Here is a 27,860-nt window from a genome sequence, read left to right on the forward strand (position 1 = left end):
TTATATTTCAGAATTTACAGTACTTTCTCCATGTATATATAACACTATGAATAGATCCCAAGTCCAGACCTACAAGACGACCACATAAAAGATGGGAAAATTAAATGAGAGGCTTTCAATGGAGTGACCTGCAAAATACTGTACATCTAGACCAATGGAAATATCTCTGGGAGGCCTTCATTCAGCAGTGAAACGATAAAAGCTGATGAAGAGGATTTATATACAAATTTCTACAGATGTACACACACAAACACATGGAGAGAGATGTACATATATGCACCCAAACATACATGAATTTGTGTATTTACATCTTTTCATTGAAAGAAACCTCGGCATTAGGTAGTAATTTCTGTTGCCTTATACCACTCTGGACTCAGACGTTGATTTGTGATCCTGTTGTCTTTGTCCTATAAATGACCTTGTGGAGAGAATGGTTCCTGCAGGCTAAATGAAACGTTGTCTATATTTTCTGATGCTGCAGGCAAGGTTTTATTAATGTAATGTCTGAGATCTTTGAAGTTGTGACTTTATGAGAAAAATCCTAATTTCCTTACCTTTGTTCATTAATGTGTATGACTTCAAGGGGAACAGAATACCTGCTGTGCTAATTATTTCATTTATGTGCCACCTCTAAAATATGTAATGGATTTTCAATGCTTTTGCAGGTAAGAGACATGGAGTTACAGACGTCAGTTCGGATGTTGTGAATCTTGTCTCTCATGCCACACAGGAGCGCTTGAGGGAACTGATAGAAAAGCTGACGGTGGTTGCACACCATCGGAAGATATCATACAAGGTATCTTCTATTCACTCTACAGCCAGCATTATACACAAGTTTGACCTTATGAGAACAAAGCTTTATGATAATTTCTGAAAAAACCTGCTATATCACCTGACCTCCTTATGATTGTCTGAAAGAGTGTGCTGATATTTACACACACACACACACACACACACACACCAGTAGCCTCCATGTAGAGTAGACTTCTGATGAAGTTTGATTAAATGTTGATTTAGCCAGAAAGGTGCAGATGTGCACTCAGTATTGTTCCATACATATAAGGAACTGTATGATTTTCTATGACTTAGAATGTCTGTTCTAAATTGTTATATATATATATATATATATATATATATATATATATATATATATATATAATGTCTAAAGGTACTGGGACTGTAGATACTATTAGAAAACAGCTGTTCACCCTATTAATAGGGTGTGGACCCACCTTTGACCTTAAAGACCTTAAAGTCTTTTGACAGAAGGCCAAGGGGATGCTGTGGCAATCCTCCCACAGAACCGTTTATTCTGCAGTTAGAAACTTGGTATTTTCAGTCTCTTCCTGATTTTGTAAATTCCAGTTCATTCCAGGGGTGTTTGACATGTTTGAGACTCTCACCAGGCAATTACATTTTTTGGCACTATTTTCCACACTATTAAACTTGCCAATGTAAGATTTCATAGATATTTACATTTAAAAGCTGTTTTTGGTGGATCAGACCATTTCAATTTGGAAAATTATGTTCTGTCCAACCGTAGTATCTGCAGTGTTTTAGATTATGATCATGATTGGGAAACCACACTTGAAAGGAACATGTCTACATTTTATCATCTTGGCTCTATACCTAGCATTTCATTGAGAAGTATTAAGAATCAGGTGGAACATTTAATTGTGAGTATATCATAGATAATCTTAAAATACTATTCTCTTGTGTCAAGGAAACCTTGAATATGAACGTTATTACATCAGTTCTTAGAATTATTAGAAAATAATTAATAAATGTCTAAAAAATACATTTGCAATGCCTTTTTTTTGGTCTTCAGCTTTTAACTAGGGATAAGTCATTTCAAAAGAGAATTTATATCAACACATTATTTCAGTTGAATGTTGACAGAAATAGCATTTTTACAGATTGCTTATTTTTAATTTTTAATTCCCCCCAAAATAATAATCCTTGAGTATCTCTTGAAAAATGTATTTTGTGAAATTAACTAGGCTGTACTTTCATTGCTTGAAATTTCTTCTGCTGAAGTGATTGTGCCCCTCTTTTAGGACAGCGATCATTACACACATTGCAATGAAACTCGGTTGCAGCTGAAGTTTCTCGAGCAGTTGGACCGTTTGGAAAAACAAAGAAAGGATGAAGAGGAGAGGGAAATGCTACTGCGTGCTGCCAAGGTAAAACGGGTTAATTTTCATTCTCTATTATAAAGCAAGTAATTCTCTGCTATCCTAAATGGTCCAATTATTACACATTTCCTGTGTTTCATACCTTGAAGTGGCTTTGCCTTATTACACACAGCCAGACTGTATTCTATCTTGGTAGGGCCAGGAAGGGAGAACATCTTCTACAGTTCAACTGTTTCTGTAACTTGCAGAAACAGACTTCACAGGGTCACGCTTTGGCTTGACCTGATTGACAGTATTAACGATCCTTTTTAGTTTCGGCTTCCTCGAGGCCAGTCAAATGCCGGGCGATGCTGGGAAAATAAGAGCTTGTGTATTACCCGTTTCCAAACCATTTCAAAAGCGTTGCTTTGGGGGCTATTATGTTTAATAAATATTTAGCAAGGACTGCAATATTTATGGGATCTTATTTTTTTCCTTCATTATTTTATGTTTTTTTCTAATAGAGTCGCGCCAATAAAGAAGATCCCGAGCAACTGAGGTTGAAACAGAAAGCTAAAGAGGTAAGGACAGAGTGCTGGGAAACAGCGGCTTCTTTTGTTTTTGTTTTTTATTCCTGGGCTTGGGTGCAGTCTCCTGGCAATTAGGTCAAGGTTTACTTTGCTATCGCATACCATTTGCAGCCGCCCAAGGGAAGGACACGGATGGCTAGAGGCAAGGGCAATCCTAAACATTAGTGGGTTTGCAACTTTATTTTATCTTTGGCAATGGCCAAATAAATTCAAGTTGTATATGTTAGTAATAAAAAATATATAAATATGTGTGTGCATTTAAGTTTTTTTTTGTTTTTTTATTAAAACTTTGAGGTATAGTATTTGGGGATTCTACAATAGGCTACAATTTTTCAGGATAATTGTTCATTTTGTAAATCTGATACTGCTTATAATTCTTTGGCTTCAAGGTGGTACTGGGATTTAGTTGTAAATGGAAAATGCCTCTGGCTTTTAATTTTCTGGGCCCAGCAGTTTTCTGTTTTGTGATGGAGCCCTTGTTTTCACACAGTTCATGTTTAGCTGCGGGGCTTCTTATTTTATAGCTTAGACTAGTTAAGCTTCAACTCCCAGAGGTCTCCACATAGCAACTGTAGAAATCAACAAATAAGTTCATTTACGTCGACTGCCTCCTCACAGTAGCTGACTTTTACATTTCCCAATATCCATTTCCTGACTTTCTTTGCCCGAGAGAAAAAGCTCCACTAATTGGAGCTTATTTTAATTGAGCCTAATATTGGAGCTAGCTAGAGTTGGGCCCCTTGGCAAATGGGGAATAGAATCAAATGAAAGCACCTAAGGTTGGATGTGTGTGTTCATGTGTGTGTGTGTGTGTATCTGAGTAAGAGAATGGGTTTGAGTGTGTGAGAGGGAGCATGTTTATCCGTGTTGGAGTTCAAGAAGTGTATATGAAAGAGCATTTGTCTCTGGATAACAGTTGCCTGTATTTTACTAACAATTTTCAGCTGATCTGTAGATCATTTTGGCAGGCTGCAGAAAACAGTTCCTTGTTATACATTGATAAAATGTGACCACACATGTTACATATGACTGCTTTGTAGTAATCTACATTGGTTAATTTCAAGTGCTATAAAGATTTTATACAACCAAAAGCAACCTGTAGAATACTATGTTAATTAAAGATAAACTCCATATGAGTTTAATACTTCGTGCCTTTTTTAATCCCACAGTTTACTTTTTTTAATCCTACAGCTCTGGTAATCTGCGAAGTACGTGAAATGATAAAACAACACTAATATTGTACAGTTTTACAGATTAAAGATATGCTGTTGTTTTATAATCTCTGAATATTCCACATTGTAATAAGAATTTGATGATTATAATTTAATGTAATGCAGACTTCAAAATAACTCAATTATCCTATGACCCTTGGAAAGTCAAACCTATAGAATAAGGTGCAGAAAAAACATGGATGCTTAGGAATTGTTCCCAGCTGCCCATGTGGAATGTATCATTCTGGTGAGAACAAGAAAGACAGGATTAAAAAAAAAAAAAGGATTTTGGCATGTATTACAGGATACAGGAAGGAATATCTGGGAATACCTTTGTTCGAAGGCCTAGGAGGATACACACAGCTGGGGGATCAGGGGAGGGGGCTGAGCCAAGTAGCTTGATATTGTGTATTTATGATATTACTATACCATTTCTGTTCTAACAACATTTTTGTGATTATTCAGTTAATTATGAAGCAATTTAGTTTTTAATCTGTGGGAAAATATTTGTTCTAGATTTCAAAAAGTGGTGTATGTGGTGGTGTGCAGGCCTGGGCCTTTAAATCAGAGTTGTATTGTATTGCTGTTTATTTCTGTCAGTTCTGAAGTCATTCTACTGGTGCAGAATGGATGCATCTGCAACTTGAAAGGGGCAGTTAATACAAATATTTGAAATACAAATTAAGCATACTTATGGTATCAAGAAAAGGAAATGGCTTTCTGCACCCAATGCAATGAAATACAGAACATGTAAATCTGTTCCAAAATGTTTGTTGTTTAAAACATCTTGTTTTTGTTGTGTTTTTTTTTTTTCTTTAAAAACAGATGCAGCAGTTGGAAATGGCACAGATGCAACAGAGAGATGCAAATCTAACAGCGCTTGCAGCTATTGGGCCAAGGAAGAAACGACCATTAGACTCCCTAGGCTATGGATCTGGAAGTGAGGTAGAAAATGTATTTACATTAACTGTTTTCATAATGCAAGTGTGTTTCAGTGAAAATTGATATGTATGTTTTTGTTTGTGTATTTTATTCACTGTAGAACATTTGGGGAACATTATTTTTGATGATTGTTATTATTTTATCATTCTTGAGTGTCTCTAGTGTATTGAGTTTTTGCACACTAATATCTGAATTTAATGATTTGTATTAGCAATGATTGTTTATCCACTAACTCAAAACCTTGACTTCTAGCGTAAGTTTTTGCACTAGTGCCAGACAGAACATCCTCTGGGAATTCAGCCGGTCACTAGTAGTGGATTTAACATGCAAAAATGAGTCTTAACAACAGGTGGTAGGCTGTCTTCCTTTAGGTTTCTTAATTGTATCACAAAACAAATAAACTGTTATCATACATAGATTGTGTGAGAAACTCAATATATCGTGGACATCATTTTATAGATCGGGGCTGGTGCAAAAGGACTTTTTTATGGCAGTGATTGAGAAGTCAAGTCAATTAAAGATGTTTAACACAAAGGGCTGGTTTCATAGACCCAGATTAGCACTAGTGATGAACTACTAATCAAGGTCTGTGAAACCTGCCATAAAATAATTATTTATGTTATCCAAACAAGTAAAAACAGAAAGAAAACATTATAGGCAAAGAAGTATAATTTTTTTTTTTTTTTTACATAGTATTCAAACATGTTTAACTTGACTGCTTCAGCAGTGCATGAAAGGTAGAGGAATAGAATTGTCTAGTTTTCCATTGTTGTACTGTTACTGAGGATTCTGAAGATACTGTGTATTTAACCCTGCAGTTTCCAGTTGAAATGGTCAGTAGGCTTCCCTTCTTTGGAGACCATCTCTCAAAGCAGAGTTGCTCTCATAAATAAATCATGTAGTGCTCTTATTTTTAAAACTAGCAAAGGTCCTTAAAGGTGAATAGAAGGTAAACAATTTGAAACCATGTGAAAGAAAGTGTTTAATGAGCAGTATATCTATCCATTTAAACTCTGCACAAGTGTGGAGAGTGATGCCTTGTCTTCATAAAAAGATACACCTTACATTTATTTTATATAAACCACTGATACATTCATTGTTAAATAAAATAATAATAAAATACATAATTAGGCATATATACAAATATACTTTATTGATCATGGGTTACAACCACAAGGTGGCACCAATGAAAAAAATATGACATCTGTTTTTCATAGGTTTGTCACACATTAAGAAAACTGCATATGTCTGCTGACTTTCATTGTAAAGAACCAAGTGTCGTTGTCTATGTAAGCAATGTTGTGAACATTTATCCATAAAATATAAATAATAATGTTTCTATAGTTTTTAATCTGAATATATGGAAGTCCTATGCTAACAGGCCCAAAATTGTCCCTTATTAAGGGATATCTGGTATGCAACCAATAGATGTATGTATTACTAAATTGTTGTCTGTTCTCACTCCCAGCTTGTGGAACTTTTTGATCAATACAAGTATCTTGGTAATGCCACTGAAGCAGTTGGGAAGGAATTAAGTCATGTTATCTCTGCATGGTACCTATGATACTATTATAGCACAACTGCAGTGCAAGTTCATTAGTGAAGCCATTTATTTTACTACTGCCTGGGTACTAAACCATTATTTAAGCCAAGGTGAGAGATGTTTTACAGAAGGTCAGGTCAGGTTTTGTCTTGCATGGATGCATTTTTCCCACAATACCTTTATCTCTCTGGGATGGGATCTGTTCACTTCATCCTCAGAGCATGAAACCCTAAAGTAGGTCAGTGTAACAAATTATTTTTTGTTTGTTTCCCGCACACGAGATGTTTTTTCATTCTTCTCTTCTCTTCCTATCCTGCACTTTAGTTCAGACCCAGTCATGCGTGGCTCAGCTGTGTGTACGTCTGGTTACTTATACACTGCTGGTTTTCAAATCTGTGTGGCATGAGCCAGTTGGACTGTATCTGAGGAGCACTGTGTCTGACTAATAGGGTTGAGCTATGTTAGTACGATTAATCTCCCCTATCCACTTTTTTTCGGCCCCTCTCCTCTAAGACACTACTTGCAATCCCCATCCCCACCTGGTTTCCTCTAGATTGACTGGCTTATGTTTATACTACAGAGATGATTACTTTAGCTCACTACTTCATGAACCACACACTCTTATTTTTCAAGTTTATGTATAATTATGTGTGGTGTTTATTAATGTTTCCAGTAAATCCACCATATTTCTAAGGGTGGAAGCTAGGCAGCAGTTATAACTGGAAGGTTGTGGGTTCAAATCCTGGGTGGTGCAGTGCTGTTGTACCCTTGAGCAAGGTACTTCACTTAGATTGCTCCAGTAAAATGCCCAGCTGTATAAATGGGTACAAATGTAAGTCGCACCTGGATAAGAGCGTCAGCTAAATGACAATAATAATAATAATAACTCTAGAGGAAGCTGATAGCTGAAGTCATTTTTTTGGTTTAGTTTTGTTAGCTCACTGATATGTATGTTCACCTTTTCCTCATCATGCATGGTATCAAATACTGAAGCACTTAAGAAGAACTGTAATTTGTAGCATACATAGTAATGACCAAAAAACACAAAGTACATTTTTTATTATGCACTGGATCAATGTAGATCATGTTCTAGCACTGCTGGCAATAACTAAGTTTCCTTTTGGCAAACTTGGACATGTGGCAGGAGAAAAAGCAATCCACATCAATTACACTGAATTTCCATATTGTTTTGAGGCATGCCTATCCAATGAGATGCCTCGGCACAAGCCTGCGGCAGGAAACCTAATACTGCTCTGTGCCACCTTCTGGGAAGTCAAAACTTGGACAGAAAAGGGAGCTCACAGGTGTTAAGTTTTACATATTGGCATCCTTCCACGTCTGCACAGCAAGCGATGTGGGGGACGGTATGTTCTGAGACAAAAACATTACCCTAGCCCCAGCCCAAGGACTTACCCCAGGGCTACCCAGTCCACATAATGCTCTTTTAAAAACAAGAGATGGTGTTTCAAGCAGCATTATTTTAAAGGAAATTCTTCAGATGGGGTTTCACTGCTATACAGGGTAGTCTATTTTTTACATTGCACAACACTAACAGGAACTAACCATTATGTCAACTCAGACTTCTTGCTTGGGGCTATAGGAAGGATATTGAAGCCTGGGAGGTTCATTACAGGATTCTCTGGTCTTTGGAGCTGTAGGTGCGTTTGCTATCTGTAATAATGCATGCTCTTAATTTCTCTTTAAAACAAGAAACACATTTTCCACAGTTGCATGAATCCTCCTTTTCTGTAGCCTTTCAAAAGGGTTGACATTTTTAGAGGCATTTCTGATAACTTCACCTCACTTCAGAACCACCCCCCCCTCCCGCTCCTCCAGATTACATGGCTTGAACTTTTGAACCGATTTATTTGGTTCATCTACAGATTTCTATTGAATGGACGTCTTGATATTAAATGGCAAATTAAGAATGCTGCTGGTTAGTGCTCCCGATACCCATTAGGTCATAGATTTGAATGTGTGCTTCCAATCATTATTCTGCTAGAAAGTTAATTTGTGACCATGCTGGAGGGCAACAAGTATTTGTGGGGGGAAAAAATCCTAATATACTTTGGAATCCATTCATCCCTCAGTTTAACAAGGGCAGAAAGAAAGGATGCAAAGCAGCCCCAAAGCAAAACAGATTGACCTCCATACTTCACAGAGTGGATGACTTTCCTCTCAGTGTGAACTTCACCTTTTCTGCACCAAACCTGCTGTGGGTTTCCATGTAAAAAGAAAAAGTGCTTGTCTTTTTATGTTGCCAGTTTCTGGAGAGGCTTCTTCTATGGACATTGATGTATACAGTCGACCCAAAATGGTTGTGTTGGAAAATGTTTTGTGGAAATTTGATTTGCATTTTAAGTTCTCATTAATTTCTCAGAACTTAGGCTGAGGTGGCGTGCTGTTAATAGTCAATAATATTTGTAATTATATATACATAATAAATAATATTAGTTAATTTGGAGGTATATGTTAAAACACTCAGACCAAGGTATTCACATCACTATGGTTGAAAACCAGCAGAAATGTAAGATTGTAGAGATCTGTGAAAGACCCTTTCCTTATATTCTTCTTACGCTCTTAGAATTGGGAACAGGGGGTGTTTTGTGTTTTTGGGGAAGGTAGAGATTTGAACCTTAAACACAAAAACAAAAAACGGTATGAATGAGCTCAACTTTCTCACATATACATTATTTATCTTCGCCTCCACTGTGACAAACCTCTACTCGCTCTTCTCCCAAACAGTTGCGCACATCGTTACTTGTGTGTAAATAATCACTTGTGGAAGCTCAGTTGTTATATCCTGATGATACCACTTTCTCTGAGATCCCCAGTTGTTTCCCTCAGATGACTACCCATTTGGGTGACAATTTCATGTCCTCTTTCCATTGGAGTAGCAAATATTATAATAACCTTGAACTTTTTGATGATGGATGCTATAGGACTGGGATGTAAACATTTATCAAGCTATGTCCAGATTTGTGGTGGTTAATAATTCTTCATTTCAGTTTTATCAGTCTCTGCAGTATAAAGCAAGAAAATAAAAACATTTCTGTACATTTCTAAAAGTATTTTTCCCAGTGTAAGATGCTTGTTGCTATAATAACAGTTCAAGTAAAATAAACCTATGAAAATTAGGCAGCAGTATTATGGATACATCAACTAAGTTGTTTTTGATTTATACATCCCTGGAAGACAAAAAATGTGCCATAACTTGACAAATTACTTGAGTAGGTGTCATGATAACCTAGTTTTTGTCATACGTGATTACAAGCAAACGATTTGTTTAATTGCAGAGGTAATTGTGTGAAAAAAGCTGAAACAAAGTAAATGACACTGTGACTCTAGGCTTAACATTTTTTAATCTCAACAAAAGATACACGGTAAGTTGTGAAGACACAAGCCGTAGATAAACATTGCTGTTTTTTTTGTTTTGTTTTTCAAGAGAACACTGCTGAAGGCCAGGCAGGTTTAGTGTTAAAGCCACGAGACATAAGGTGCCAGGGTAATACTGCACTCTTATTTTTATGTAACCTTGAGGTAAAGATTAAGTATTTGATCTAATGACACAGTAAACCTTTCTACATGAGAATGAGATAATCATAGATTAAACATCCACTGTATTTAAATTTGGAATACATTTGACAGTGATAACCTTGAATCTGGCTTTATTTTCAGTGGTTCATGAAATCCAAACTATATTCTACTAGACTATGTAAAGAATTCTGTGCACATTAGAGTCCTCATGCCCAAAGTCATGTCTATGATCACACACAGCATTCAGTTTTTCTTTATCTATTCCTGTAAATCTAAGCCCGTAAAACTCCACCTTGGTCCAGCTTTTGAATAATGTTTTCAGTAAAAGGAGAGTTGAGTGTCCTGTTGTTATTGGTTCTTAGTATGTGTATGTGTTTGTTTGTATTTGTGCTTGGGTGTCTGTTGGGGGAGAACTCTCATCCAGGGATCTTTCTTGTGATGATATAGATCTTGACATACTCCTCAATGGGTATCATCCAAATGCAGACATACGGCACTGTACATAAAGGCAGTTGGCTATTCCTTGGCATGAAATATTAGACAGATCTGTTTCTCCTTATATTATATAAATAGACTTGCTACATTCCAGTGTTTATTTCTTAGAAGTGCAGAACTTACCATAACCATACTGCTCAGCTGTTATTTATTAAGCCAAATCTGACACCTGTTAACAGCGTTGTTAACCTGGTTTATCCATTAAATTAAACAGCCTTCCAATATATTTTTTTGTTTGTTTTCTTCTGAAGTAAATGGTGTCGAACCTAAATCAACCGTATACTCACAATTTTATGTAGTGGAATAAAAAGAGTCTCTGCTGTACATGACTAACTTCAGTAGAAAGGAAAGATAATTACTTGAATTCGCATTTCAAAAAATGTAGAAGTAATTTGTGCGAGTCCCCATCCATCTTGACTTTGCTGTTAATGTTTAGAAGGTACAAAGAAAAGTGTAAATTGTTGAGCAGTAAGATGTATTGCATAATTAGCAGGTAACCACGAAATGCTTAAAACGACGTGTTATATTGTGTTAAAACCGCAAGTCTATGCGTAACATTGTCGGGGTTCATTTGTGCGCTAGATTTTCTCCACACCTGTAGCTGAAGCGATATCAGCTAAAACTGAAACAATCTTCATTGCACGGCTGCAAGATAACACTGTCTGTCCTGATTTATAGTATGATTTTTGTTGTTGTTTTGTTGTCCGTTTTAGAAAACTGAAAGATGCCCCAAGATGTGTACCCGATTTAATCAACTATAAAGTACTGATTATATGCTAGAATAGTAATTGAGTAATCATGGTAATCGAGATAATCTGAGGTCTAGCAGTAAATAAATACAGTGCATTGTTTTGAAATTGTAACTTGAATTTACATACTGTAATGTGGCTTATGTAGGAAATAAAATCAGTTGGGGCATAAACACATTTTTTGTGGCTGTCCCAATAAGAGTTGAATACTGAATTATAGAAGAGACAAGTCATGGATAACACAGTATTACATCTGCCATTGCAATTACTAAGAGTCCTACATTTCAGTTACTTTCTTAAATTAGTCTGAATAATGATTCTGTCTATAATGAGTGAGGTGAGGCCTAGATACTGCTTTGATAGATTTTTTTTTTTTTTTTTTTTTTTTTAAATTGGTAATGTGATTCACATATGTAATGTAGGTTTTGTATTTTCAGTGATTTAAACAAACACAGCAATGTAGTTGTATTCCAGCTCTGCAATTGTTTCCGGTCCTTTTATAGGTTTGATGCTTGTGTGGTCAAAGAGCTGTTTTTTTGTTTGTTTTTGTTTTGTTTTTTATAAAAGCCAATAAACAAAAATCATTTTTGGATGAACAAAATTGATGTAGGCATAGACAAAAATGTATAAAGTATTGAGAAATTATGCCATGACAGATGGGTTTCCCTATGCTTTTTGTTTAAGAAGGGGGAAAAGTGTTAATTGAACACTTTCTGGCACTTTTAACAAACGTATTGAAAGATGGAATCGAAACCTGTTAATGAGATTTCTTTCCTGGGGGCATCACTTAAGGTTATTTTTTCTTTAATAAGCTTTTCTACCACTACTTGCGGACGTCTGCTTTTTCATTCCTTCCTTTCTATTGATGCAAGATCTCTGTTAGAAAACTGCTCTATTTTTATGATGGGGGGAAAAAAAAAGAAAAGTAAATTTGCTAGTTTATATTTAGTTTATATCAGCACATCAGCTCTTTTTGACAAGTCATAAAATACTTCATTAAAATCAAAAAAGAAAAAGGAAGGATAGAAGGTTCTTTTTATTTTTGTGAGATGAAGGTGAAGGATTTTAGTGCTGAATACTGCTGGAGGGGATTTTTTTTCCTGAGTTATTTATTTTTTTTATAAAAGGTTCCTAGGCTAATGACTACATAAAAAGCATACTTTCACCTCCCTCAAGTTCCTGAGAATTATAAAGGACGTCGCTGTTGGGTTACTGCGAATCCCCAGGGGTTTCTGTTTCATTTAGAACATTGCCTCGGGCCCTTCCATTGCATCCTGTTGAATTGACCTCCTTTTCAACTCTGAGCTGGCAGCTGCACTGCGGAGCAGTCTTCTCCCTAGATCCTCCAGGGCTGTCATGTGACTCGCCTGAACTGTGACCTTCTGTGCAGGACCAGGCCAGCACTGCCCTTTTCACTTTGCAAAGCAGAGAAGCTTCTGGAGTAAGGGGGCAAGGAAAGTAGTTGGGTCAGGATTTTCCTTTTTTCTTTTTCTCTTTTTATTTCCTCTTAATGGCAGCAGGGCCTTAGTCAGTCAAGGGAAATCGTAATTGGCCTGACAGTTTCATGAACCAAAAAGGGTCATGGCTGTTAATTGTTTCGCTTGCTTCTCAGATGTCACATTGTTTAATTTTTAAACCAGAGAGACAAGTTACTATACAATGTTGCCCTTTAAACATTTTTTTTTTTTTATCAACTTAAATTTTAAATGAGAATTTGCAGATAAATTAAGTATCAGTCTATTTTTTCTATTGATTGCGTTAAGAATATGTTGATTTATTCCCCAAGCACTAATGCTTTTCATCACAAAGCATTAGAAATGATAATTGTTACAGTTCTTCTGTCAATGATACTGGATATTATCACAGTATTTTTCTATGAAGAAAAATATACTTTTGGAATAAAAGACATTGCCTAAGGATTTAATTGCAGATAATAGACTGTGCTCTGTGAATCCAAGCAGGTCCTCTGTACCTCCGGAGGGCAGTGATGTCACACATCAGTGGCTGGCAGAGGGCTTTATTCCAGTTGGTCTGCAACAGCTTCTTTTTTTCACCAATTGTGCAAGAGGGTTATTAGAGCAAATATTTATGTGGTGAGGCTAAATTAAGAGGTCAGACAGAAAATGGCAAATTCCATCCGATGTTTGACTAGGAATTATATCTCAATGATGCACCCCTTCTGCATTTTCTAAATTTCATAACCATAAAATTCATGTAGCAGAATCACTGTTACATTCATACTAGAGCTTCCCTTATAAGAACATAAGAACGATTACATACGAAGGGAGGCCTCTTGGCCCAATTAGCTGATTTGGATAAATGCTAATAAGTAATTGATCCAAGGATTTGATTAAGCTGTTGTTAGTCTCCCACAGCCCTCTGGGTAAAGACGTGCCTGTTTATTTCCACTTGTGTCCTTTAGTCAAGTGTGTTACTGTTGATTGTGAAGAAGTAGGGTGAGTTGACTGGATAAGTGTTTTAGACCAGGAATCAACAGTTGCTCTTTTTTGAAGTGATTCTGGATCCGCAATGTCTTTTTTTTTGCCATCTGGTAACTAAAATTATACTCGAAAAAGGGGTCTGAATAGTGCTTTTTGTAACTGTGGCATAATTTAAATTTCAATTCTACACATTAAACTGTATATTCTAACTTTATCGATTCCCTACATTGTCTGGAGGAGAACAATCAAGATGCGTCAACAAAGTCCTTTTTTCATAGGTAGCTTCTTCAAGCTCAGTGCCCCCCCATCCCCCCCTTACATTTATAAGTGGAAATTCACACTCCCTGCATGTAGGTCTATGCAATTGCCAACTCTGTTTCATTTGGTATACGTCTACCAGTCCTGAACATGGTCTAAACCTTTTTGTACCTATCTTGCAGTTTGTACAGTGTTAGTAGGTGCAAACGATAGTAGTACCTTTGCTTTTTACACTGTGGTCCCCCTGAAGGATGCATGTATCTTGTCTCCCCTACCGATACGAGGGTCATAGCCATGAGTCGAGACAATTAGAATAGCAAATTCCAAATGGAGTTTTGTTCCAAGAAGAAGACCAGGTCGAAGATGGGGGGGATGAGACCAGAAGCCAGGGCACACTGGAAAAGAGATGCTACAGATCAAAACAAGTGGATAGTTGTAATGAAGGCCTTCATCCTGCAGTGAATTGGCAAAGGCTGCTTCTGCTGCTGACAGTGTATTAATTAATTTAGTTTTTTATAGAATTATTAACTTTCAGGTAAATTTATTACAATATACTTTCTGTCCAACAATCATGTTGACAAACCAGTCCCCAGAAAATGTCTCGTGGCTCAATTGTGGACATTTCTTCTTAGTCGATGAATAACATAGAATTGATGCCAATCTCCACATGAACTACAAAGTGCTGTACAAGCTCTGAAACACGAAGCAAACTGACATCTGTGCTCCCGGTTTAAAGCGAAAGTGTTCACATGCAGGCTGCATATTCATCAAGACAGAATATGGATGCAACAGAAGCTTTGTGTTTGAACAGGGCATTCTCAGTCCAGTTTTACATTTGTGTCTGAATGAATTAATATGGTTAAAGCTATAATTACAGATATGAGGATTAAAACTGAGAATGTTGCTTTTAAAAGCAGTTTTATTTACCACCACAAGTCACTCAACCAGCTTGGGTTCAATGACCTTGGCTTTTCATTTTGGTTATAGTGGTAAAGCTCAGAATTGTGCGCAGATTGGTCACCATTACATAGTTTGTGGCCATGGCAGAAATACGTCCCGATCCAGTCATCTGCATTGCTCTGATGGCCATTTGATGACAACTTACAGAGCTTGTTGCCTTGTTGTCCTGCCTCCTCCTCCTCTTTGTGGTCCTTTTAAAGCAACCATGTTTGTAGCAGCAACCAGGGCACATGCAAGCTTATCTCCCTTCGAGCTCATCCTCATGGCAATGCACATTGGGTTTATTAAAAAAGTGAACACTTCTGTTGTGTCATGCGTGTACGTAAGTGCCTGCTGTAGTCCAGACATTTTGTTGTTTCCTGAAAGTTCAGTTGTTTTTTTTTTATAAAGAACATTCAGAGTGAGGTAAGGATTGAGATATCAAGAGGTCTCCCCACTAGTGGCAAAACCTATATCCATTACTGCAGGCTATTTCTTGCATACGGCAAGCATGGGTTAGGTTGTCGTGAGATACCCAAACCCCTTAGGGTTGTAATGAAGCACTAGGCATATCCAAGTGGCTCTAATCCCCACTGCGATGTTCCATCTCTTGGTATCCCACTCCATCCCCCACCCCCTTAAGGGTTTTGTGTGGTTTTTAACTGGGGTGAGTGATATTTCAGATTTGTTTAAATGTATGGATCCTAGGTTTTAGACAGTACACCAGAATTTAAAATATGTTGTGAAAGAGCTTTCAAATGTAATTTGTCTTAAAATGTTATCCATTTTCTTTTCTCCACATGTTCTTATTCTTACTGTTTTCCTGAATATTCTCTCTCTCTCTCTCTCTCTCTCTCTATCTCTCTATATATATATATATATATATTAAATGTGTATGCATATAATATGACTATAATTAAAGTGCAACAGCAAAGAAATAGCTGTAGCATTGAGTTCTGCCTTAGATGAGAGATTGAGTCTTTTCCATTAATATTTCAATCTGTCCCTTGTGTGTAGTGTTAAAAGACAAAGAGAAGCTTGGAATGGCGTGTTAGGATCTAAGATCAGATCAGGTTTGTCTTGACACATTTGTACACAGCAGGGATGATCAGACAAACCCTCAGGCATAAAGTAAGCAACCATCAAGATGGCATGCTTGGTTAAGAAAGAAGGAATCAAGTTCTCCTTTTTATGTTATTTATTTGGATCTTATATGCCCTCTCTTTCTCTCATCGCAAATAAAAATGCACATGCAAATGCAGAGATGCATGGATGTATATGCCTTCAGGACAATGAAATCATTCCTTTTCTCTGTGGCTATCCATAATTGAAACAGTGCTTCTCCTACAGTTTCTGTACCTTTCTGATGCCAAAAGTTGTAATCTCAGTTTTCGTGCAATAACACCATATCTTCCAATTTTAACTGTCACAACTGATTCAGATTTGTTTATGTTCTCTTTGAGCCATTGGCTCTATGATCAGGATGAATTTTTGACAAATACTTTTAAATATCTGTAGCATGTACGATAGTGTTTAAACTGAGTCCCCAATACAGAAGAGAGCAATTTATAATTATAGAAGAAGAACATCATTTGTGGAAATGTGTAAAAAGGAGTTCACAAGTGTATAGGAAATATTAGGGTTGTCCAGTGAAATCCTCTTCCTAATATTACTGCTTTTATGGTTTCCACCAATTATCGATGTGCTCAGTCGAAGGTCAGTATGTTCTGTAACTTCAGAATTATTGCACTTATTTAAGATAAATAGTCAAGTCTTTATTACAGCTTGGTGACTTCAGCTTCATGTGTGTATACAATTATACTTGTTTTCCAAATTAGTTTAATTCTGGTCTTATATTCTACATTCTAGTGAGTTTACAATGTCATAGACAGACTGCCACATTTTGCGTCTAAATCAACAAACTAAAATACTACAGTGAAGTATTGAAAAAAAAAAAAAAACTTAGTATTTGTCATCCTTCACGTGAGCATTTGTAAAAGTGTGAAAATGAAAGCTTATTTGTTTCTATAAGGCTTTCCATAATTTATGACATTAATGTACATGGGGGGGGAATCCGAGGAGCAAAGAGAACAAAAGCATATAAATGTGGAATATTCAGTATTAGTTTGTTTAATTAGTTTCTAATTCTTGGTTTATTTAATTCTATCTCCTTGAGGCTTGTAGGTATGGAAATTAAGTACTACTTTTTGCCTATATAAACTGCAGATATTACCCAAAGCCTTTGAACAAGATTACCCAGATGGCCTTGCAGCATTTGGGTCCAAACAATTTTGTGCTGACGGCTAAAATATGCATTCCCCAAAAGGCTGAAGGCCGAGCCTCAATCTGTGAAAGTGCAGCTAAACAACAGGAAAATCACTGGCTTCGACCTTGAGGAGCCCCTCCCTCTCTAGAGCTCAGAGGTGTGAACACTTGCATTGCTTTTTACAGTTGCGGCATCAATGCAAGAGAGTGTTTTGATTATGAAAGCTGCCTTTTGAATTTAAAAGATGTAGCTGTGGGCTCATAATTATTCTCTGAGCGAAGGCAACTAGATAGAAGAAATAGATTTGGGGTTTAATGAATACATACTGTATGGATATGTGAGTGTGTGCGTGTATACAGTACTGTGCAAAAGTTTTAGGCAGGTGTGAAAAAATGCTGTAAAGTAAGAATGCTTTCAAAATTAGACGTTAATAGATTATATGTATGAATTAACAAAATGCAAAGTGAGTGAACAGAAGAAAAATCTACATCAAATCCATATTTGGTGTGACCACCCTTTGCCTTCAAAACAGCATCAATTCTTCTAGGTACACTTGCACACAGTTTTTGAAGGAACTCAGCAGGTAGGTTGGCCCAAACATCTTGGAGAACTAACCAGGGTTCTTCTGTGGATTTAGGCAGCCTCAGTTGCTTCTCTCTCTCCATGTAATCCCAGACAGACTCGATGATGTTGAGATCAGGGCTCTGTGGGGGCCATACCATCACTTCCAGGACTCCTTGTTCTTCTTTACGCTGAAGATAGTTCTTAATGACTGTCGCTGTATGTTTTTGGGGTCGTTGTCATGCTGCAGAATAAATTTGGGGCCAATCAGATGCCTCCCTGATGGTATTGCATGATGGATAAGTATCTGCCTGTACTTCTCAGCATTGAGGAGACCATTAATTCTGACCAAATCCCCAACTCCATTTGCAGAATTGCAGCCCCAAACTTGCAAGGAACCTCCACCATGCTTCACTGTTGCCTGCAGACACTAATTCGTGTACCGCTCTCCAGCCCTTCAGCGAACAAACTGCCTTTTTGACTTTTTGACATTTTGACTCACCAGTCCAGAGCACCTTCTGCCATTTTTCTGCACCCCAGTTCCTGTGTTGTCATGCATAGTTGAGTCGCTTGGCCTTGTTGCCACATCGGAGGTATGGCTTTTTGGCCGAAAGTCTTCCAGGAAGGCCAGTCATGATGTGTCTTTCACCTGCTGCAGAAGTTTCCTTCGCTGACCGCTGTGTCTATGGTCCTCAACGTTGCCCGTTTCTTTGTGCTTCTTCAGAAGAGCTTGGACAGCACATCTGGAAACCCCTGTCTGCCTTGAAATTTCTGCCTGGTAGAGACCTTGCTGATGGAGTAGAACTACCTTGAGTCTTGTTGCTGTGCTCAGTCTTGCCATGGTGTATGACTTGACAGAAAACTGTCTTCAGCAACCTCACCTTGTTAGCGTAGTTTGGCTGTTCCTCACCAGTTTTATTCCTCCTACACAGCTGTTTCTGTTTCAGTTAATGATTGTGTTTCAACCTACATATTGAATTGTTCATTAACACCTGTTTGGTATAATTGTTTAATCATACACCTGACTACATGCCTACAAAATCCCTGACTGTGTGCAAGTGTACCTAGAAGAATTGATGCTGTTTTGAAGGCAAAGGGTGGTCACACCAAATATGGATTTTATGTAGATTTTTCTTCTGTTCACTCACTTTGCATTTAGTTAATTGATAAATATAATGTATGAACATGTCTATTTTTGAAAGCATTCTTAGTTTACAGCATTTTTTCACACCTGCCTAAAACTTTTGCACAGTACTGTGTGTGTGTGTGTGTGTGTGTGTGTGTTTGTGAAACTATTGTGTTCATGGTCCAAACTGCACACAACATGGCTAAATCAAGTGCACAACAGCTTTGTTTTAGTGCTAATCTTGTGTAATGTGAATATTATATCTGTTTTCTCTTTTTTCCCTTTTTCTTCTGCTGTATTGTTACAGGGGGCAGCTGCTGGGGGTACCTCGCTCTTATCCAAACAAGCCTCTATTCAGAGGACGACCCGTGCCAGTCTCAGGGACCTTATCTTCTGCATGGAACAAGAGCCATCACTGAGGCAGTCTGTTGCCCTGTACCGTGCCTTGCTCAAGTAGTACTGCTGAGGACAGCCACTTCCAAAGAAGCCACAAAGCTGGATTGCACTATTCTTAAGTCTTTGTTTCAGGAGATCAATCTTCAGGGTACCCTTCTATGTTTACATGCAGCAGAGTATCAATAACTGTTATTCAGACAGTGAAATGTTTATTGTATATTATCTTTATTATTTTATGTGAATGTTGCAAAGGAAAAGCTGCTTATTTGTATTGACAAAAAAATTCAAGGAACTTGTAAAACAAATTAAAAAAATAAAACACTTTCACCCTTAATACATTTTTAAACAGGTTATCAATAGTCGTTGTGCTGAATCCGTTAATAAGGCAGAAATAGTGCCTGTACAAATAGAATCAACTTTGGGTTTCTTGGACACATTTCTTATGCCATATTCATTTTCAACATATTTCCTTATGCCAAAGGAATCCTCCAGAAACTTTAATAAAATAATTGTTGGCAAGGTGACAACATAATTTAGGGTTGTATCTACACTTCTTTTTCCACCAAAATTATAATCTAGCATACCTGGCATATATTTTTTAAATCTATATTTAATACATGTAAGTTTGTTTAAAAGGACATTTGCTCATATTGTGAGCAGGCTTTTTTGTTATTTGAATATGAATACATACAAAAATCCATATTCATACACTGCTAGATAACAGTATGGAGTCCGTTTTTCTTAAATGGAAAGGGTTACGTATCACTTGATGCTTTATCTGTCAGTGTATATTTCTTTCATACTTTTTACAACGTATTACTTGACTAATGTATTTTGAAATTGCTTCTATTTGGTGAATGGCTAACAAAAGGGTAACAATTCTTTTAACAATGCACACACAAAGGATACATGACTTTTTACAGTGATGAAGCAAAGAAGACCAGTTTCATTTTCTCTTGAGAAGAGATTGATTGCAACAGATATTATACAGGCCTCCTGTGTAATCATGTTTCGCCAGAAGCATTTCATGATGTCACCTGGATGACGGTTCAGTCTGAAGTGCCCTGGCTGGATGAAAATATCTGCATATTTTCAAAGATTAAAGTTTTGTAATTTATTGATAAACAACATACACAATTTCTGTATGAGCTTTGAATGGTTGTTATTTCTATAAATCAACAAACACATTTTGGACCATTTTTAATTGTTTTGTCATGCTGCTTTTCATTAGTTTTTCAGAGAAGGGTACCACAGGCAGGGGGAAAGTTCAGTCAAGAACTTCCATATCTTGTATTTTATTAGTCTGTTAAATTTCAGTTTGACTTTTGCTGTAATATATGTTTCTAAAAAGTTGAAACTTTGCAGAAGTGTAGCCTTGGAGAGAAATAGGATTGAAATGGTCACGTGGTGACTGAGGTAAGGGAGCTGTTGAGGGTGAACTTGGAGATCTCAGTGCTAATTCACCTTAATTAACAACAAAAATACTACTTAAAAAATGCATATACATGGAATGCTTTGTTAAAGATGACCAGAAAAAATATATATTATAGTCCAAGGTTCATAATTTTAATTAGAAGTTCATTTTAAGTGTTTGTTTGTTTCATTCATATGAACACCACCTGTTTGTCAAGGATTTTCAAGGGGAAAACAAGCCAAATATATCAGCTGCCTGTTCTGTGAGATTTATAACTTTGCACTGTTGTAAGTGTAACTTTGTAAAATAAACCTTTTGATTAGTGCAACTGATAGCAATGCAATGTTTTGTATTCTTAAAAAAATGTTAAGCTATTTTGTTTTAATCGAAATTGAATGTGGGAAGTATTTTGTTTGTTAGGCAGGGAATAAAGGGTCTTACATTGTCCTACTAATTAAAGCCTGTATTTTAAGGAAACTTGTTTTTCCTTTGTTTCTTTCAATTTTGTTAAGCAATGGCAGTTATTGCCTTTTGTGTAAAATGTTATTGGTTTTACAAATCACTGTATATGGAGTTGGAAATAATTTTATTAAAGAATATATAAGCTAAAACCTTTGTGTTAGTTCACTCTGTGAGTGGTGGTGTGGGGGGTGTTATGGTATTTGTAAATACATCATGCCAGAAATTATTCTCACCTTGTATTTTGTCAATCCGAATCAAGTGACCTTGATTCTGAAGATTTTTCACTCCCTCAACCAATTGTTGATTTGGAAGTGTGCTTTGAATCGTTAAAATAATGATCAGAAGGTTCATTGATGAACAAGCTTGAATTTCTTGATATCCTATATGCCAGGTTTCTATGCTAAAAGATTGTGGTATGCTTTGGAATCCATCCATCCCTCAAATCTGTCAAGGGCATTATTACTGGAGGATGCAAAACGGTTTGGCAGAAATTGCATCTTTTCATGCACTTTTCATCACAAACATTTAATCACAAACTTTTCCTCACCAGCTCAATTCATCACCAACAACCCTGTAGAAACAGTCCCACTATAATTGAACGCCTTTATGGGGGAACTTGGGGTCTTTGTATATGACCATCATCAGACTTGTGAAATTCCTACCTGAAATTCTCTCTCTCTCACATTAACATTTTGTGAACAATGCTTTTTAGAAATATAGGTGTATTTTTGACAGATATGCTATTGATATTTAATAGATAATTATTATTTTTTTAAATCCTGAAAGCAAATCAGCATTTGGTTTTGTTAATCATCTGCATTTTTCTTTTAGGCTGTGTGTACATTTGGAGGCAGCTGTAAGTGAAGGTGGTCATAAACTGCTATCTGTATTTCTTAATGACTGTGTAGTAGTTTGTATGGCTGTAAAATAGAAGAAATGTCTGAGGTCTTGATGTACCAGTTTAATATGTAGATTATTTTTATTTTAGTTCTAAAAGAGACATGCACTGTGTATTCAATGGAATATCAATGAGGCAGGAACAATCATAAAATGTCATTTACAACCCTGAACAAATTAGAGTTGCATGTTTCTTTTGTTTTGTTTGTGGTTTTTTTTTTGCCTTGAATTGAATTCCTTACCTGTTTACTATCCCATTATGCATCTCCTGCATTAATCTTCATAGCAAGCACTTCCTGCTATGATTAGAAAGTTTTGCTCTAGGGTAAAGCTGGGGAAAGATCTCACCTGAGCTATTTTCTGAAGTGAAGTTGAGATCACAGCTGCCAACAAAAGAACAGGATTCGTGTTCCTATAAATACTCTCTGTTTGTGTGTCAGTGTCTCTGTGATTTTGGTTTGCTTTCAGATTTGAAGAGCAGGGGAATAAAGCACAGATATGTACAACAGGAGAGAGTACATTGGACAAGCTTAAGCTGGGGATGTAACTGAATTGATGCAGGGTCATCCTGACTAAATGGAAGATTATTCTAAATGTAGGTTATTCACACCTGGATTATCACTATCTGACTACAGATTTCTTAAACTGATGTTGTGGGATGCTATGTTACAGAGAGTGCAATTTATGTAGGTTTCCACAAGAGTTAAAAAGTGGACTGATGTTGGGAACAGCTGACAGTTAAAAAAAAACACCACAATGGCACATTATTAACCCACTTAACTGTTTAACTTTTGTACAGGGAGATACCTGTTGGTGCTAAAATGGTAAGTCTCTCACCTGATTCACAGACTTCTAAGCCAAAAGGTATTCATGCCTCATTTTTTAACAATCTTTAATTGTGTTAAATGTCTGGCACTTGGAGCTGTACCTGGTGCTAAACATGTGAAAATAATGTGAAGAGGGATGTCATACCTACTGGGACAGGCATGGTGCAGGATCTGTTTTTGCATCCTCCGTACCTGGGGCCCTTCTGGAACTGAGGAACAAATAGATTCCAAGAAATACCAGGATATTCTCTGTCAAGAAGCTGAAGCTTGGTCACAAATAGACCCAACATGATAACGTTCCAAAGCACACATCCAAATCCACAACCAAAAGGTTAAAGGAGCACAAAAACGTCTTTCTTCTTTGGTCATCACCATCATGTACCTCAATCCAATAGGAAACGTGTGGTATGAATTGAAACAATCGCACCACAAGCACCAGCTGTGCCACCTGGACGAGTTGGGGAGGTCCTGCTAAAGCTGAATATCCCTCCTGAGAAGTAGAAGAACCATTTCAAAAGCTGCAAGAAGTGCCATCTCCATTTTATCAAAGCCAAACAGGGATATAGAACTGATTACCAAAGTGTGAACAAATTTGAACATAAGTGTATTTAGAAGAAACTATTTTTGACATGTGCTATTGATATATAAAATTGATATTTAAACATGAATTGCTTTTAATTTATTAGTATTAAACAAGCTTTTTTTTTCCAGAGAGGGAGAGAGACTAATAGAGGAATTGTGCAACGTATCTGAATAACAAAAGACAAAATACATGTAGTAAATATGTATAGGTTCCTCCCATGTCAGAATAAGAGTCCTGCTGACCAAATGTCACAGTTCATCAACACAGTCTTTTTAACACATGACAATTATTTATGATGATGGAGCTACAGCAAAGACAGTTGACGGCTTTGAAGTGTCTTTGTAACCAGATAGACGAAGCTGTCTCTATTTCCATAGTGAATTGAGTGCATCTCTTGAAAAGCCCAGTGCAAACACAACAAAATAACCTGGCTATGTTTTCCAGTAATCATCTCTCCTGGGTATTGATATTTAAAGAACATTACTCGTCAGCAGGAATGGAAATTTCACCTATGTATTCAAGACCTTATACTGTAGACCATTATCTTTATTGAGGGTTTTCGAGAGATTTTCTAGCTAAAGCACATTCAATACATTAAAATCTTATTATTAAATAAACATGCAGCCAAATAAAGAAAACAATTGTATACAGCTTGCAAATTAGACTATAAGGTTTCAGTGTGGTTACATTCTTACTATTTAAAATGTAGATGTTACACAAAGCAGTATATAGCCTATGAATGCTTGGCAAAATGGTACAATGTTTTAGGATACAAATCTGCTCCAAAATCATTTCAGTATTAAAACAAAAAATGTTGAGATCTATTTTTTTGTTTTTTCCTTTTGGTATCTGGTTTCAAATTACATCTAATGTTTTTATCTTTTTTTTATATATGAAACACCTTCTTTATTCACATGGCTGAGCTTGAATAGATGAAGTATTGCATTCGACTAAGCCTGTGCTCTAGCTCCAGGCAAGTGCATAGCTTAACATAAGTGATGCCTGCCTGGAGCGAAAACAAAGCAGAACTTGCCTGAGGAGAGCAGGTCTGACCAATAATGTATTTATAGTTTTATTGAAAGACTTCTATTGTATACCATATTGCCTACAACTATGTCTGTCCTCCACATTTTATTAACCCCTGGCTTATCACAATGATGGATAGTTACTCTTAAAATGAATGCCTGCAAATCATTACCCCAGAAGTAAAACAAAGGGTGTTGTTTATTTTACAATGCGTGCTTGTGACAGATGTTGCTAAATGCAGGCCTTTCAATCAATAACACAAATGTCTTCCATCATTACTCACATATAAAAAGATGCTGATGCTCTCAGAATGCAGTTTTCCATAATGTGTGCCTGAAAACCTCACAATGGTGAAATGGAAAATATCACCACTATTCATCTCACGTCTTTGACTAGCTACACGAATAAATGTAAGATTAAATGACGTGAAGTGTGCCACGGCGGGCATGGGTTTCCAGGAGCTTCTTGCTGTTTGACAAACAAAACAGTGCATTCAACATGGAACAGAAATCAACACATGAAGCAATAGCTCTCAGTTCTTAAGATCATTTTATTCCACATTATGTGAACACAGATAAAAGCTCCTCTGTAGTTCTTCACCTCATCCCCCATCTTGCAACCTTTCAAACTGTTCGCCCTCTGGTTGTTGGGGATCGTACCCTGCAGGGCCACCCCTCCCTGGCTTCCCCATCCGAGGGCTGCTTCCTGCTGTGCCACAGAAGAGCCCCTTAGGACAAATAGCCCTCAATCACTTACACATTTGCACTCACTCATTGCTCCAACAGCTATAGATTGTGGCAAATGATTACAAGCAAAATATCACAATTCTCATGAATATCAGTGTATTTTATGCTGGACCAAAGTGTATTGAGTAGTAAGGAATCATAGGGTTATGGATGGAGAGCTTGGCCACTGTATGAGTCTAATTTTGCAAATTATTCATTCAACATACATGGGTTTATACATGGGGGGGGAAGTATTTCTAATACTTGCAGCCCTGCTGAGCACAGTTTCACTTGTTTCCCAATTTCATATTATTCATTTACCTTTGAATAAGAAATAAATGACTCACTCTAAGCTAAATACAAAGATGCCTGTAGCAACAATAGTCACAGCCTAAAATTTCAAAGTGAGATGGATATCATGCCAATTCTTCCAGGCTATATTGATGAGAAATAAGCAGGATCATTTAAAGCACCTTTTCTTCAATGTTTGTATCTTCTCTGAGTTGACACTGTGATGTTATTCTGTTTAAATCTTAATCATTCAAGTTGTCCAGCAGACCTTTAAAAAAGGTATCTAAGACACTTGCTGGTTTTATTTCTTCATAATTGACTGTCATATTCAGGATCAGTGCTGTTGGTGCAAAGCTACAGATTTAATAAACTTTAAACAGTTTTCTGTTGTTTGCAGGCATTGACATTTTATTTACGTCTATTGTTTTGGATACACGCAACATTATGTGTCTGAAGGCTGTAAAAATACTCTCTGAAGTGATGACCATATGGTCCACATCGCCATTGTTACTATAATGACACTTAGGTCTATAGGTCCTCCATACCAGAAAATCAGCATATTCAGCTTCAACAAAGCCATTGCCATTGCTTAGTAGAGAGACATCACAACACTTTTCAAGACTACTTTAAACTGCCACCAAGAGCTTAAGAAAAAAGCAGGTTAACATTTGGGCTCCAACCGGGACAATTTCAACCTTATATGGGGAGTGGGGAGCTAAGATTGCTTAAACAATGATCTTGATTGAATAGAGACCTTCTCCTCGCTCTCTCTCTCTCTCTATATATATATATATATATACACTCACCTAAAGGATTATTAGGAACACCTGTTCAATTTCTCATTAATGCAATTATCTAACCAACCAATCACATGGCAGTTGCTTCAATGCATTTAGGGGTGTGGTCCTGGTCAAGACAATCTCCTGAACTCCAAACTGAATGTCTGAATGGGAAAGAAAGGTGATTTAAGCAATTTTGAGCGTGGCATGGTTGTTGGTGCCAGACGGGCTGGTCGGAGTATTTCACAATCTGCTCAGTTACTGGGATTTTCACGCACAACCATTTCTAGGGTTTACAAAGAATGGTGTGAAAAGGGAAAAACATCCAGTATGCGGCAGTCCTGTGGGCGAAAATGCCTTGTTGATGCTAGAGGTCAGAGGAGAATGGGCCGACTGATTCAAGCTGATAGAAGAGCAACTTTGACTGAAATAACCACTTGTTACAACCGAGGTATGCAGCAAAGCATTTGTGAAGCCACAACACGTACAACCTTGAGGCGGATGGGCTACAACAGCAGAAGACCCCACCGGGTACCACTCATCTCCACTACAAATAGGAAAAAGAGGCTACAATTTGCACAAGCTCACCAAAATTGGACAGTTGAAGACTGGAAAAATGTTGCCTGGTCTGATGAGTCTCGATTTCTGTTGAGACATTCAGATGGTAGAGTCAGAATTTGGCGTAAACAGAATGAGAACATGGATCCATCATGCCTTGTTACCACTGTGCAGGCTGGTGGTGGTGGTGTAATGGTGTGGGGGATGTTTTCTTGGCACACTTTAGGCCCCTTAGTGCCAATTGGGCATCGTTTAAATGCCACGGCCTACCTGAGAATTGTTTCTGACCATGTCCATCCCTTTATGACCACCATGTACCCATCCTCTGAAGGTTACTTCCAGCAGGATAATGCACCATGTCACAAAGTTTGAATCATTTCAAATTGGTTTCTTGAACATGACAATGAGTTCACTGTACTAAACTGGCCCCCACAGTCACCAGATCTCAACCCAATAGAGCATCTTTGGGATGTGGTGGAACGGGAGCTTCGTGCCCTGGATGTGCATCCCACAAATCTCCATCAACTGCAAGATGCTATCCTATCAATATGGGCCAACATTTCTAAAGAATGCTTTCAGCACCTTGTTGAATCAATGCCACGTAGAATTAAGGCAGTTCTGAAGGCGAAAGGGGGTCAAACACAGTATTAGTATGGTGTTCCTAATAATCCTTTAGGTGAGTGTATATATATATATATATATATATATATATATATATATATATATATATATCCTGGAAAAACTTAAGAAGAAACTGAATCACAGTAATGTACTTGGATTCACATTGCGGACTTTGGATTTCAGACTGGTTGCTGTTTGTTGTTTTTTAGTAAAGAGTTAGGGATCTGTTCATGTGTTTAGTTAGGCTCAACAGAAACTAGGGTTTTGTTTGTAGTTTTCCTGTCCTTTTGTTTTGAGCACCTGTTCAAAGTATGAGTACTGTGTCAAAAAACTTTTGCACCACTATTAATCACTGTAACCAGATAAACCTGCTGAGATGATGGGATGTGCTGAGAAACGGTAGTATTTCTGAAATGATTATGTCTGATCATGTTTTGGCACTTATTGAACAAGGTTCACATCATTAATCACCTATCCTGAAAAGTGTTAGGCAACATTTCTCTTTACAA

General features: G+C 37.1%; 1 protein-coding gene across 1 annotated transcript in view; it reads left to right on the forward strand.

Moving 5' to 3' along the window:
* The window catches only part of LOC136712342 (transcription initiation factor TFIID subunit 4), a 50,657-nt gene extending 29,464 nt beyond the window's left edge, over positions 1 to 21,193 (forward strand). Inside the window, exons 13-17 of the mRNA XM_066688870.1 lie at positions 666 to 796; positions 2,058 to 2,183; positions 2,639 to 2,695; positions 4,741 to 4,860; positions 19,080 to 21,193. Coding sequence (XP_066544967.1) covers positions 666 to 796; positions 2,058 to 2,183; positions 2,639 to 2,695; positions 4,741 to 4,860; positions 19,080 to 19,229 — 584 coding nt within the window. The 3' untranslated portion in view covers positions 19,230 to 21,193. The remainder of the gene's footprint in view (positions 1 to 665; positions 797 to 2,057; positions 2,184 to 2,638; positions 2,696 to 4,740; positions 4,861 to 19,079) is intronic.
* Positions 21,194 to 27,860: the final 6,667 nt, after the last annotated feature.

Source organism: Amia ocellicauda, chromosome 2, assembly GCF_036373705.1.
Source record: "Amia ocellicauda isolate fAmiCal2 chromosome 2, fAmiCal2.hap1, whole genome shotgun sequence".
NCBI lineage: Eukaryota > Metazoa > Chordata > Actinopteri > Amiiformes > Amiidae > Amia > Amia ocellicauda.